The following is a 12,894-nucleotide window of genomic DNA, read 5'->3' as shown; positions in this document are numbered from 1 at the left end:
TTCTAACAAGTCTGCAGTGAAAGTTCGCCACTTTTTTTCTGTTATTATCTGTTCTGTGATCATTGCAAAAACAGATTTTATACAATTAACTTACCTTAAAATAAAGTTACTGTGAAATAAGCTTATTCCAGTCTGTCTTGAGAGTGCTGGAGCTTCAATATTTGCTTTTGTAATAGCCTATAACTTTTTGTTTGTTTCTTTTTAAATTGTAGGACACCACAATTTCTCATGCCGATACTTGTGGAAAACTTTCCTTTCATTAATAAATCAGAAAGGACTCTGGTAAGAGCTATGAACATTTTTGTTTATTTGTTCACCTTAAATGTGTAAATATACTTTATAGTATGGCAACTGATTTGGTGGCATTGAATGCAGATTTTTGAGTGTATTGTTTTAAGATTCTCATTATTTTTATTTTTTTATATATTTGTATATATGGGTGTGTATTTAGTACAAGGTTGTCCAAGCATACTTAAATTCCTTGTGCATAAGCATTATGCTAGTCTTTAATGACATAACTGCATATCTTTTCCACAGGATTGCTTTCTTAATCAATGCACAAGATGGACCTTTCTGACAATGAATCTCAGTGTTGTATAGTAAGGAGACGGTAGGATACCTGTCTCATTTGTTGTCAAAACTGGGAAGTATTTATCAGAAGAGCAGGGGATTTGATAAGCAGACAGAAAGCAATGGACGTTACAGGTGAAATCCAAGTTGCCAGTAGTGTAGGGTGTTAAGTTTTTTTATTACGTCTTTGGTACAGCGCTCATGTGTGGTGAAAAACAAGCTGGAAAATTTTGACAGGTTCCAGTTCTTGTGTGATCTGTGTATTTACTTGTTCCAACTTGATATGTTGGCACTTTATTTTACAGAAAGGCAGAGTCCTGCTCCACCAGCCAAGTTCAATTGGAGCTGTGTTTCGAACTTACGAACTGCTGAAGAACCCCCGAAGTTCTTTGTATGCCTTGCCAGTTTATTTATTTATTTATTTATTCTAATCCAGATAACTTTGGGCATCAGTTCCCTATCTGTAAAATGAGGGGGATAATAGCTCTTACATGGTGTTAAAAGAAGAATTTTTATTTATTTAGCAGCTCAGTGAGGAGCAAGTCATGAAGAAATTCATAACTCTGTTTTCAGGGTAGGGTTTGAATGAAGTGTCATAGAAATATGGTCCATGCATTGTTTTTTAAATATTTCCAATTTATACATTCTCATTAAACTAGCTCTATCCATTTTATGTACTGTATGAGCCAGATGGCCTGTGGAAAAATCATATGTGCTCATGTAATTAAAGGTTGTGTTATAATGCATATTCACAAAGAGGTTGTGGTGTACTTAAGTGTGGCACTTTAGCTAGTTCTATATATAGACTTGACAGTTTTGCTTTGTGAAAGTTGCAACGTTGTCTTTTGTACATACATGTGTATGTATACATTGGTGGGCACATGCACACTTGTCTGTTAACCTGTTTGAATTATAGTCAGAATGACTCTGAGGAGAATTACCTCTGGAATTTAGAATTGTTGTCAGTGTATTATAATAACCTGAGATACAGATGTATTTAGTTTTACTTTAAACAGTTCTACTGGATCTAGTTCTAGATGTAGTGAGGAATATGGTTTATGGTTGTTGTTTTAATTTTCCCAGAGAAAGTTTAGATATAAACTCTTACGTAAATGAATAACTTCTCTTAAAGCATATTTATGCTTGTTGAGTCTAGAAATAGTTGGAAAAATTTGCATGGAAATAGTAGATTCAGAAGTTAATGATAACACAGCTTAACAATTGAAAGTTGATGTTTGGTTTATACATTAACTTATTCTAGATTGAATACAGCCTGTTTAAACCTATTTCTGGTTCATTAGGTACCAAATTAAGAAACTTGTTTTCTAAAAATCCTTGGCAGAAATGAGACTTTCTGTTAACGTTATTACAGATATCAATAAATTTTGTGTTACAGGAGTGTTATGTTCATAACCTACTACGAGTTACGGTGTACCTTCCAACTCTGAGGCTTCAAATTCTGGAGCTTATTATTGAAAAGCTGTTAAAGCTGGATGTAAGTTTGTTCTGTGTCATCTTTTAAGGAAGCTTCGTGCCGAAATACACAGAGTAAGGAATTAAACGTGCTTCAGTGTCAAGCACAACAAAAAAATATGCTGCAGTAGTGCTCATGATGAGGAGTATAAAACCAACGAAATTTACTCCATTCCCAGTCTTAAGACGTTCCACACCTGAGGGTAGCTGTGTAATGTGTACTGTTACACCCTGCCCGGAATCTCCAGCCCAGAATCAAAGTAACTGTTTCATGGCAATGAGTGCTGATGTGCAGAGAATGTGCTTCTCTTTGTGCAGTCAATTTGTTTTATCATCGCTTTGAAGTAAAAGGATTTGCAGTCTTAAAAAAGACAGGAGGAGTAGCATTGTAAATGATAAAGGCTTTTTATTTTGGAGAACCTCAGCATGTAACAGTCTGGGGAAAGCTTATATTCTGGAGGCAAAGCTTCAGGAAGTTTGGAGTGTGTGTTTGTGTATTGCATACATACCATTCCCTTGTAAAATGTTTATTTAGTCAAGGACAAAATCTACTCTAGAAAGTACTTGTGTTGTCATTTCTTATATAAGTAATAAAAAAGGGGTTAATATTATTGCCATGGTCATATAAAACTTAATTTCTTTTTTGCAACTGTAGGTTAGTACTCCACAGCAAGATATTGAAGACGCTGAAGAAACTGCTAATAACTCTGATAGTGAGGAAAAATCTACAGAGGAGGGACTTTTTGACATGGTTGGCTATCTTGTTCTACTAAAAGTGTTTTGCTTGGGGTTTTTTTAGGAAAATTTTCACTTTTGAGGTTGCTCTGAACTACGTGTAGAAATACATTATTGCTTTGTCGTTAACTGCACTGCAAACTGAGACAGTGCAGGAACACATTATTGCTTTGTTGTTACTGCAGTGCACACAGCTCTTGAAACCTGAACAGCTGACAAATGATTAATGTGTTCTCCAGGTGTTGACTTTATTTGTGTGAATACCCAGCATACATGCAGTGAATCAATTTCATTATGTAAAAACACAAGCAAGTATACATAAAGCTAATTAAAGAATTCATGGTAGTTGGCTTAGTTTACAAAAAATTGCTTACACTATGCTGTGTAATTAGATACTGCTTTTTCAAAAAAAAAAGGTGAAACTAGCATATCACTGAAAGAGAAATTTAATGTTTTTCATGTAATTGCTGTCTTTATGATGTGTACATAAAAGCTGTATGACTGCCACTTTATCTGCTAGGAGGAAGATGAAGAAAGAAAAGGAAACAAAGTTGTCTCTTCCAGTAGTGAGAGAATGGCCCATCCACTTGCAGAGCGCCTTGATATTTTGATGACGATCCTGTTTTCCTATATTAAAGATATTTGCCACGTGGATGGTAAGAACACTTGAACCATAACAAAATTTGTTGTTTTGCAAACAAGTAAGAAAAACATAAGAGTTCTTGCTTTCTGCTGCTGCAAGAGAGAGCCCTCACCCTTTAGCGGCAAAATTCTGCCATCAGCAGGCTGTAGGCCACATTCCTGCCTCTGCCCACTGTTACTGACAGAGGATGCAAAGGTACATTTATGACTATAAAGGTCTAGTCTTTGGTTGGAGACACTTTGATTATATAAATATGACACTCTATCCAAACTGTGACATTACAGGGTATAAGGGTAAATAGAGTTGTTTTTTTCATTGTACTACAAAATTTGGGGGATTAGAAATACTTCCTGATTAATCACAGTGTTTTATCATTTGCTCTGCTGTATTGCTTTGAGTATTAGAATTATGGATTCCTTTCACATCGCAAGTACTGGAGGTGGACTAAAACAACCAGCCACGGTACTCGATTGGAATTGCTACAGCAGGGCTTTGCATTATAGGAAAAAAATGAAAGAAATGTCTTGCACTGGCATTTATTAAGGTTTGAATTCCTTAGAGTTACATATTTAAAAGAGAATATTTAGAAACCATTTTGCTGTATCTTCTTCACATAAGTCAGGTAACTTATTTCTTAATGTTTTCTTCTGTCTCTTGTGAATGAACACATTATTGCAAAGTTTGCATATCTACCATTCTATACATGTGTGCATGTGCGTGCACAGATGCTCTTCATATACACCAATGTAAAAAGCAGTAGAACTGAAGGCCTGGAAGGTCTTGCTGTAAATACTTTTTAGGTGTCAGCTAAGTCTGGAAGTCAGCTTGATAGTGTTTCTTTACATATTTCTTTCTGGTTTAGAAAGATATAAATGCCACTTTTGCAGCACAAGGGCAGTAAAAAACCCTGAAATGTCTCATTATTTTCTGTTTTTCTTTTTTTGTTGTGTAGGCAAGCTTGATATCAACAACACAAAGGATTTGTATCGGGATCTGGTTTCTGTTTTTGACAAGCTCATTTTACCAACCCATGCTTCATGTCATGTACAGTATTTCATGTTTTACATCTGTAGCTTTAAATTGGTGAGTAGAAGCTGTTTTTAAAATGCAGTGTCTTCTGTCATTTCTGCGTCCTTGTTTTGGCTTTTTTTGTAAAAAATAGTTGTCTTCTGCTGTAATTCTAGTCTGAAGATTCATCAGGATTCATTAGTTTCTTGGCTTTCTTTTCCTTCTCTGTTACTCCTTTGTTCAAGCTTTTCTTTATGTGGTTACTCGTCCCATGTTGTTCATAAACTGCAAACAGACAGATTCTAAGCTAGTGCGAAGGAACTTGGTTAGCAGACCTCTTACAAGAATCAGTTGGACTGTTGAACCTGAGACGCAATGCTCCAGCAAGTTTCTTCAGCATCCCAAAACTGTCTTAAGATACCGTCTGTGTTAGCTCTTCAATTTGAAATTTGTGTCTGATGTTTGTTTCCCCCCCCCTCATTTTCCCATCTCTCTCAAGCAAACTATTGTTCTTTCTCTTACCATATAAAACCAAGAACATACGTACTTTTTGCGTAAGAGCAGCTCAAGATCCAGCTAAGCTAATGCCCTATCTCTGATGGTGGTGAATAGTGGATGTGTTGGAAGGAATATCAGAACGGGGCAAGCACATTATGATGCTTTGCTAGAATACCCTTTGTCCTGGTTTCAGCTGGGATAGAGTTAATTTTCTTCCTAGTAGCTGGTGTAGTGCTGTGTTTTGGATTTAGCATGAGAAGAATGTTGATAACACACTGACGGTTTAGTTGTTGCTAAGTTGTGCTTGCACTGGTCAAGGACTTTTCAGCATCCCATGCTCTGCCAGGGGCACAAGAAGCCGGGAGGGGGCACAGCCAGGACAGCTGACCCCAACTGGCCCAAGGGCTATTCCAAACCATATGATGTCGTGCTCAGTGTATAATCTGGGGGGAGCTGGCCAGGGGGGCAGCGATCGCTGCTCGGAAACAGGCTGAGCATTGGTCAGTGGGTTGCATTGTGCATCACTTGTTTTGTATATTCTTTTATCATTACTATTATTATTATTATTTTATCTTCCTTTGCTGACCTATTCAACTGTCTTTATTTCAACCCACAGGTTTTACTTTTTTCTCCCTGATTCTCTTCCCCCATCCCACTGTGTCAGGGGGGAGAGTGAGTGAGTGGCTATGTGGTGCTCAGTTGCTGGCTAGGGTTAAACCGCGACACCCTTTCAGCCTCCAGCAGCAGTCCAGTAACTTCCTGAGCCAAAGTGATGTTCTTTCATGGTAACAGCCCATGATGGACAAATTCAGGGAGAAAATATATCATGATATGCTTTTTGTACTGATGTGAATTTTTGGCATTACAAATTTCTGTGGCAAAAAGTTCCACAATATAACCATTTAAGGTGAAGAATCACTTTTGTTTCTCTAAATTTGGCTTCTTGCTATTTTCATTGGATGTCCCTGACCTCTTCTGCTACAAGAGACAGTGAACAGTCACTTCATGTTTACCTTCTTACAGCTTTTGTTTTTAAACACTTCTCGTGTATCTCTTCCTCAGGTTTTCCTAGACTTCTGGTTCCATTTACTTTTTAGAACTAAGTATAAAAAAAGACACAGAAAAGAATGCTTTTCTATTATGTGTAGGAATAGTTATTTACTACAGTTATAGCTAGATTCTTTTTTTTTATGGTTTGGTTATGGAAATTGTGGGAATTGAGTATTAGGAAACTTATTACTTAAACAGTGTATTCATCATAACAACTCATGATCTGTATATATCTTGTTTCCAGGGGTTGGCTGAGGCATTTTTAGACCATCTTTGGAAAAAACTGAATGATCCGAACAATCCTTCAGTGATCAGGCAGACTGCTGGGAGTTACATTGGCAGCTTCTTGGCAAGAGCTAAATTTATTCCGGTTGTGTAAGTTGTTTTGATATATGAGCAGAACCAAACAATTTATGATGACGGCTGAGGTTAAGTACAGAATTCACAGAATGCACACACAGTGTTGGTCTTCTATTCCCACTGCTTTGCCAGTAAGCCTGTATCAATAGTCTTGTTTGTCCTTTTTACAATACTGTTTCAGTCTTGTCTTGAAGTTTCCAGGAAAGTTTTGCATTTACAGGATGCAGACTAATGATTGCTGGGATTCATGACTTGCTGTTTAAGGCTTCACTTACCAAGAAATACTGAGCATGGGTAGTTTATGTTGACTTCAGGTGGAGTCATGGATGCCCAGTATATCTGATATTCAGAAGCAGATATTTTCAGTGCCCTATGTTAGGCATTTTATGTAGACTCTGAGACAGGGAAGTCAAGAGTTCAAGTATTTTGATACAGACGGATTAAAATACTTTGGCAGATGAGTGAGAATGTCTTCTTTGTATGTACACATTGTTTATGCCATTCAGGGTGGGTGCAGTGACTTTAATGTTGAACTTAATTCGATACTGGAATTAATGCTTGGACATGGGAGGCATCCCTCTACTACCTGTAGCCCGGGATTCTAACTGTTTACTGTACATTTCACATGCAGCGTGTGTTCATGGATTCATCTCTTCTGGCATCTTTTGCTTTCACTGATTGGGGTTTTCAGTGCTGATACACTGATTCACTTGATGCTGAGATAAAGGAGAAAGTTCATAACAGAATCTCCTTTTTTACAAAGAGATTTTCTTACTGATGTTTTTATAACCACTGAGATTCTTGAATATTTGTTCAACATCTTTTCTGCACCATTGCAGGTGCTATTTTTACACTTGTTTTTTTTCCTTCATTATAGTACTGTAAAAGCATGTCTGGATCTTCTGGTTAACTGGATGCATAAATACATTGATAATCAGGATACAGGGGCTAATGCTTACTGTGATGTAGCTCTCCATGGGCCATTTTATTCTACATGTCAGGCGGTGTTCTATACGCTTATTTTCCGTCATAAGCAGCTTTTGGATGGCAACTTAAGGAAAGGTGAGTGTATTAAGTTTGAACGGTACTGGGATTAATTTGTGAGTTTTACTGTTGATGTTTTGTAACGGTCAATTCAGTCATGTATCTGATGGCAAGTTTATGTTGTGCTCTAAATAAAATAAGATGGCTCGTACACCTGTTAGGCTACCAAGCTAAATAATCTTGGTTTTCCCCACTGTTGAAAACAATGCAGATAACACTGATTTCTGGCCCCACTTACTGAGCATGTTTGAATTCCAGCTGTATAAAACTAGTGTGGGCTTCAATTAATAGTCTTTCTTGATGACCCTGTGCCTCTTGTCAGTTCGTGTAACGTGTGTGTAAGTGTAGTGTTTGTATGAGAAGCATCCCTCAGCTGTGACAGGTTACCATTATTTAGAGTAGGTTTTCTGCTGAACAAGCTGTGGGCTAGATCTCTACTGTGGGAGAGCACCCTAGGATGTGCTTCTGTGGTGGTGTGTGGAATGCAGGCTGGTCAGACTGGAAATTCTTAGAAATTAAGTTAAGCTTTATAAAATAAGTAAGTGTAGTGTTTGTATGAGAAGCATCCCTCAGCTGTGACAGGTTACCATTATTTAGAGTAGGTTTTCTGCTGAACAAGCTGTGGGCTAGATCTCTACTGTGGGAGAGCACCCTAGGATGTGCTTCTGTGGTGGTGTGTGGAATGCAGGCTGGTCAGACTGGAAATTCTTAGAAATTAAGTTAAGCTTTATATAATAGATAACCTATATTTGTCAATTGTTCTTATTTTGAAGGCCTGTCATATCTGCAGAGTTTAAATTTTGAGCGCATTGTCATGTGTCAGCTAAACCCTCTGAAGATTTGTATACCCTCTGTTGTGAACTTGTTTGCTGCCATTACCAGGTACCTACTAATTTACTTCAGTTTCAGCTTGATGAGTGTGTATCTAAAAACAGCACAGTATTTAGAACATGGGTTTTGTTAGTCAAAGCATTGAGTATTATCCAAGAGAACTCTTATAACATTGCCCATAGTCTAGGTGAGGCCAGTTTATTTCTGGTTCAGTTTCAATGAAATCCTACAGTACTATAAAACTGACTGCTTTGTGTTGGAGCCAGTGTGATTCTACTTGGAGTAAAATTTATAAGAGTGCAGAGGAAGGTAATAGACTCCTTACCTTGTGGCTATCTTCAAAACTGCTAATATCAGTCGGAAAATGGAAGATAGGAGTGATGTTTATTAAAAAATAACTTCATATTTTAATACCGTCTGAAATTTTTGCTTTCTGTATGCTAAAAATGCTTATCTTTTCTTTATTACCTTTTCAAAGGAAATACCAGTTGGTGTTCTGCTATACAATTATCGAGAGGAACAATAGGCAGTTTATACCAGTTGTTCGGAGTGGCACTGGGGGTGACCTTGTGCAGACATGCACTAACCCACTTGACAGTTTCTTCCCCTTTGATCCCTACATACTCAAAAGGTATAGTTTAAAAATAACTCTTGTAGAAAATAACAAACTAAAAACTGTAAGAAACTGACAGCGTTTCTACAGTTCACTTTCTTCCCTGATCTTTAGTGCTTTTCATGTTGCATATTTTAACCGGGCATTGTCAAAGGTTTGAATTGAAATTTACCCGCACTGTGACATATAGGAAGGAACAGGATCCAGTTTCCTAGAAGGTCTAGTTAATGTGTTTGGTGACTTTGCTTTTTGCTTTCCTTCTTTTAAGTATTCTCTAAAATACCAAAATGTTAGTCTAATGCATATTTTGTTGGAGCTGTGATGGTGGTGTGTCATTTTTTATTAGTTTGTTTTGGGTTGGTTTTTTTTGAATGTGTTGGTTCTTGACTGGAGATTTCAGCTTATTTAAAATGTCTTGCTTTTTTTAATGAATAGTGGATTATTTGCAGCTTTTCAAAATGTCTAGCACTATGATGCTTTAATCACTTTTTATTTTCAGTGTTAGAGGGCAACATTCTGGCTTTTCTCTTAAAAAAAAAAAAAATCCATCTTTACAGAAGGGAGACCTTTCTAAGAAGTAGAAATTATTAAAAGAAGCCACTCAATATTATCTTCTAAAAATTTGGAAGAATATTAGGCTTATTTGCGAGCATAGTGTAGCTGTTAAAAATACCCAGCTAGGAGTTAGGGGACGTGACTATCGGAACTTCTCAAACAAACAATTGTAATTTATGCCTATCAGCAAAACAATTGTTTCTTCATGGGATTAATTGGGGATTACATTGGGATTAATTTAATAGTTTGTAAAACCCTGCAGAGGGCTATCAAAATGTCAAGCATTTTATATTGTATTATTAAAATGAAATACATATGACTTGTACTGAATACATTAACTCATACTATGTTTTCATTCCTCTTTCAGATCAAAGAAGACTATTGATCCTTTTTATCAGTTTTGGGAAGAGCTGAGTGCTGAAGACCTTGAGAATCTGAAAAAACCCATTAAAAGGGTAATCTTTTCTGATGAAAATGCAGTTCAGCTTTTGCCAAACCTCTGTCAGCTGCTTCTGTTGCAGGATCACTTTTTTTTAGTAGATATGAGTACACTTGAACATTTATGGGAAACTGATTGAAATTAGGAAGCTTTAGGGATTGATCCATCCTTGTTCTGAGAACACTTTTCCCCGCTTCCACAGAGGAGTTAGTTTGGCAGCACAGGACCACTATGAATGCTTGTGAACTCTCTCAGAATATAGACATGCTGATGTCACTGGGAAATCCACTTAGTAGATAAGATTTAGTTCCCATATTTCATAATGAGAGTATATCTAACTCCCTTACCATTCCAACTAGTCATGGCAATTGTAGTACAACCCCAGTCAAGAATGATGTCCTTCTGAAGCTCCTATGTAGTCTCTTTACTGTCTTGCAGAATGTCTATCCTGTGTCAGATTTTTGTTTGAGTTCTTGTGTATTCCTTTCCTTCCTGTGATAGCACGTAAAAATACTTTATGGTGTTGTAGCTTTTCTTAACTGTTAACTTTGTAAACCTCCCTATAGCATTTTGATTAGCAGATTTGATTGTTGCAACATTTCATAATTTATTTTAGAAATATCCTTTTTGGTCTCAGCATTCATTACTTCTGCCAAATCTTAACAGAGACCTGGAGTATCTTTCTGCTCTCACTGATCCGTTTAAATTTCTGCAGGGTACTTCGGAAGATGAAGATGATGACTTCTTGAAAGGAGAAACCCCTCAAAATGATGGTGTGGTTGGAATTGCGCCAAATTCTTATGAGTCAAATACCCGGAGCCCATTGAGCAGCATTGGCTCCCCTCCAGACTGTTATGTGCCGTACCCTCAATGATATGGACAATCAGAAGTGAAAAGGTTGAAAATTGTGTGCAATTTTTTGCTCTGTAAAGAGACTTTAGCTGAACTTCCCAAACTGGCTAATGTTTTAGCAACTACCTTTAAGAAAAATTATTGTTTCTTAGTCATCAGATTTCTACCAATATGTTATGATAAAGTCATATGTTGCTAGAAAAGCCTAGAGAATAAATAGGGTGATATTTTAAAAATTTCACATTGAAATGTGTTTTATGACTTACAAGGATTTTTTTAATAGTTTTTCCTGACTCTTAACACTTTTGTTATTAATGTTTCTCTACAAGCTTTTATATATCAGGGGTGAAATTCTGGTCTTTCTTCCTACTGATTTGTGTGGGGACCAGAATTCCATTGTCAGTATTTGGACTGTACTCTGGTGGCTGGTTTTGAGTTGGTTTCAAAGTAATGGCATGATCCCACGATAGGGAAGCCTTGAATCGAGTCTGACAGTGATTCTTTTGCACACATCTCTTAAGCTTTTCCTATCTGTAGAACAGTATTTGGTAAAGCCACGTGATAACAGGAAGAGTATGTGGATGATAAGCATTATTGCTCCTTCAGTATGTAGTCGACACACAACTTTCCCAGCTGTGGAAGTTCAGACTTGTGAAAGTGACGACTGCTGGAAGTGTTGAAAATGATGGAGTAGCTGAATGTGTGATTTGTAGATAGTTTTCTTTGGGATGCTTGTGAAGCGCCTCTGAGAAAGTATTTATTTGCAGACTTTGAAGTTTATATGTGAAAACAAAAAAAATCTTCCCTCGTAGAAAGGAAGTGATGGTGTCGCTGGTGTCCTTGAGTTGTCCATGTGTGTCAGTGTAGAGTTTCTCTGCACAGGTTCCTTGTCTTCTTTTCATGATTGCTGGCTTTTAGATTTGAGTAAGAATATTAACAGTGGAAAAAAGAAATGTTATTTGTGTAACATTTAGCTGAAAATGTTAGGCATTTGGGACTAAACTGTAATTGCCCTTCTTTAGAAGCTGAACTTGGAGGCTTTCAAGACCACGTTTTATTCAGAGCCAATAAAGATTGATGCAAACAGTGCAATTCTTACACTTTTGAAAAAACACATCTCTATGTAACGAAGGATCTGTGTAGTCTGGCTTCTCAAAGTTAGGATGTTTGTTCTGACAGACCGCAGAAATGAGTTTTGGGGGTGATACTGCAAAATGCATCAGTGGATCTGTTCATTGTTGGATAAATTGAGAGTTCTGGGCTTTAATTTTAGTCCTCTTTACTGTTGGTCCTTAGTAATAAACCATAGATTTCCATCTGAAATCACTGCATCCTCTCCTGCCTTGGGAGAACCCTTCTCACATCAACAGCAAGGAAAACATCCTTTGAAAGCTGCCTTTTTTGTTCTTTTGCTGTTGTGTCTTTAGCAATGTAGTCAGTCATTTCTTACAAAATGAGGCTGTATAAAACTTTCCAAGTTGTAATACCAGGTACAGGATTCAGGAACTTCCACGTGTCATTAAAAGCAAAAAAACAAAGACGTAAGTGACGTGAGGTGTAACATTTAAAATGTGCAGACACTGAACTGACTACACTGAAGTTGCATGGCTAACATCTACTAAAGGGGACTTGCCTAAAACAAAAATCCAGTTAGGAACTCCACAGTGTTTCTGTAATCTTTTCTGTGATAGCCCTGGTTTGCTGAGTGTAATTGCAGGTGGGTGAGCTGGCAGGTGCTGGCATTTTGCTAAAGAGACTTTGTTCTGTGAATCCTCATGGTATTGAGAGGAACGCTGGTTGGGAGGTGGAAGTTTGGCCTTACCTGACACATACGCTCCATCTTTTGAGGAAAGGATCTGCCATAACTGTTTACTTTTGTGAAAATGGGATTGGAAAGGTGGAGCTAGGGTACAGGTCTGGTGGCTGTGAACACTTCCCGGTGCCCTGGCTGTCCTCGCTCCCGCAGAGCCATTGCTTTTCTTCCTGTTCATCCAGGGACAATTGGAGGAAAAATCCCTGGTCTTTGAGGGAAAACTGTCGTCTTTGGGCTTGTCTGAAAATGTAGTTTTGTGGCTGCTGCGGGGACGATAGTGGCATGGGTTTATTTGTAATTTTGAGACTTTATCGTTGCTATTTCCAGAACGATTTCTTACAGTAAGGAAAATATCGCAGTCGCAGGGGGTTTATGCAACGTTAACGCATTCAAGTCGTTCGCCGGTGCCA

The 12,894-nt window shown here is 37.5% G+C and overlaps 2 protein-coding genes across 3 annotated transcripts in view; both read left to right on the top strand.

The window, feature by feature from the left end:
• LOC104126975 (RNA polymerase I-specific transcription initiation factor RRN3) overlaps positions 1–2,787 on the top strand; it is a 4,818-nt gene extending 2,031 nt beyond the window's left edge. Inside the window, exons 4-7 of the mRNA XM_035895081.1 lie at positions 213–282; positions 876–961; positions 1,967–2,065; positions 2,699–2,787. Of these exons, the coding sequence (XP_035750974.1) occupies positions 213–282; positions 876–961; positions 1,967–2,018 (208 nt within the window). The 3' untranslated portion in view covers positions 2,019–2,065; positions 2,699–2,787. The remainder of the gene's footprint in view (positions 1–212; positions 283–875; positions 962–1,966; positions 2,066–2,698) is intronic.
• A 3,571-nt stretch (positions 2,788–6,358) lies between these two features.
• Positions 6,359–12,894, top strand: part of LOC104126974 (protein N-terminal asparagine amidohydrolase) — a 13,860-nt gene continuing 7,324 nt past the window's right edge. Inside the window, exons 1-6 of one of the 2 annotated variants that reach the window (XM_035895084.1) lie at positions 6,359–6,631; positions 7,215–7,399; positions 8,155–8,263; positions 8,691–8,843; positions 9,748–9,835; positions 10,535–10,716. In XM_035895084.1, coding sequence (XP_035750977.1) covers positions 6,585–6,631; positions 7,215–7,399; positions 8,155–8,263; positions 8,691–8,843; positions 9,748–9,835; positions 10,535–10,693 — 741 coding nt within the window. In that variant the 5' untranslated portion in view covers positions 6,359–6,584 and the 3' untranslated portion in view covers positions 10,694–10,716. Of the gene's footprint in view, positions 6,632–7,214; positions 7,400–8,154; positions 8,264–8,690; positions 8,844–9,747; positions 9,836–10,534; positions 10,717–12,894 lie in introns of those variants that run through there. The other variant, XM_035895083.1, reaches the window with a different exon arrangement.

The sequence above is a fragment of the Egretta garzetta genome, unplaced genomic scaffold, assembly GCF_000687185.1.
Source record: "Egretta garzetta isolate BGI_Z169 unplaced genomic scaffold, ASM68718v1 scaffold575, whole genome shotgun sequence".
NCBI classification, from domain to species: Eukaryota; Metazoa; Chordata; class Aves; order Pelecaniformes; family Ardeidae; genus Egretta; species Egretta garzetta.
Note: the sequence above shows the minus strand (reverse complement) of the source record. Positions and strands in the feature narration are given on the sequence as shown.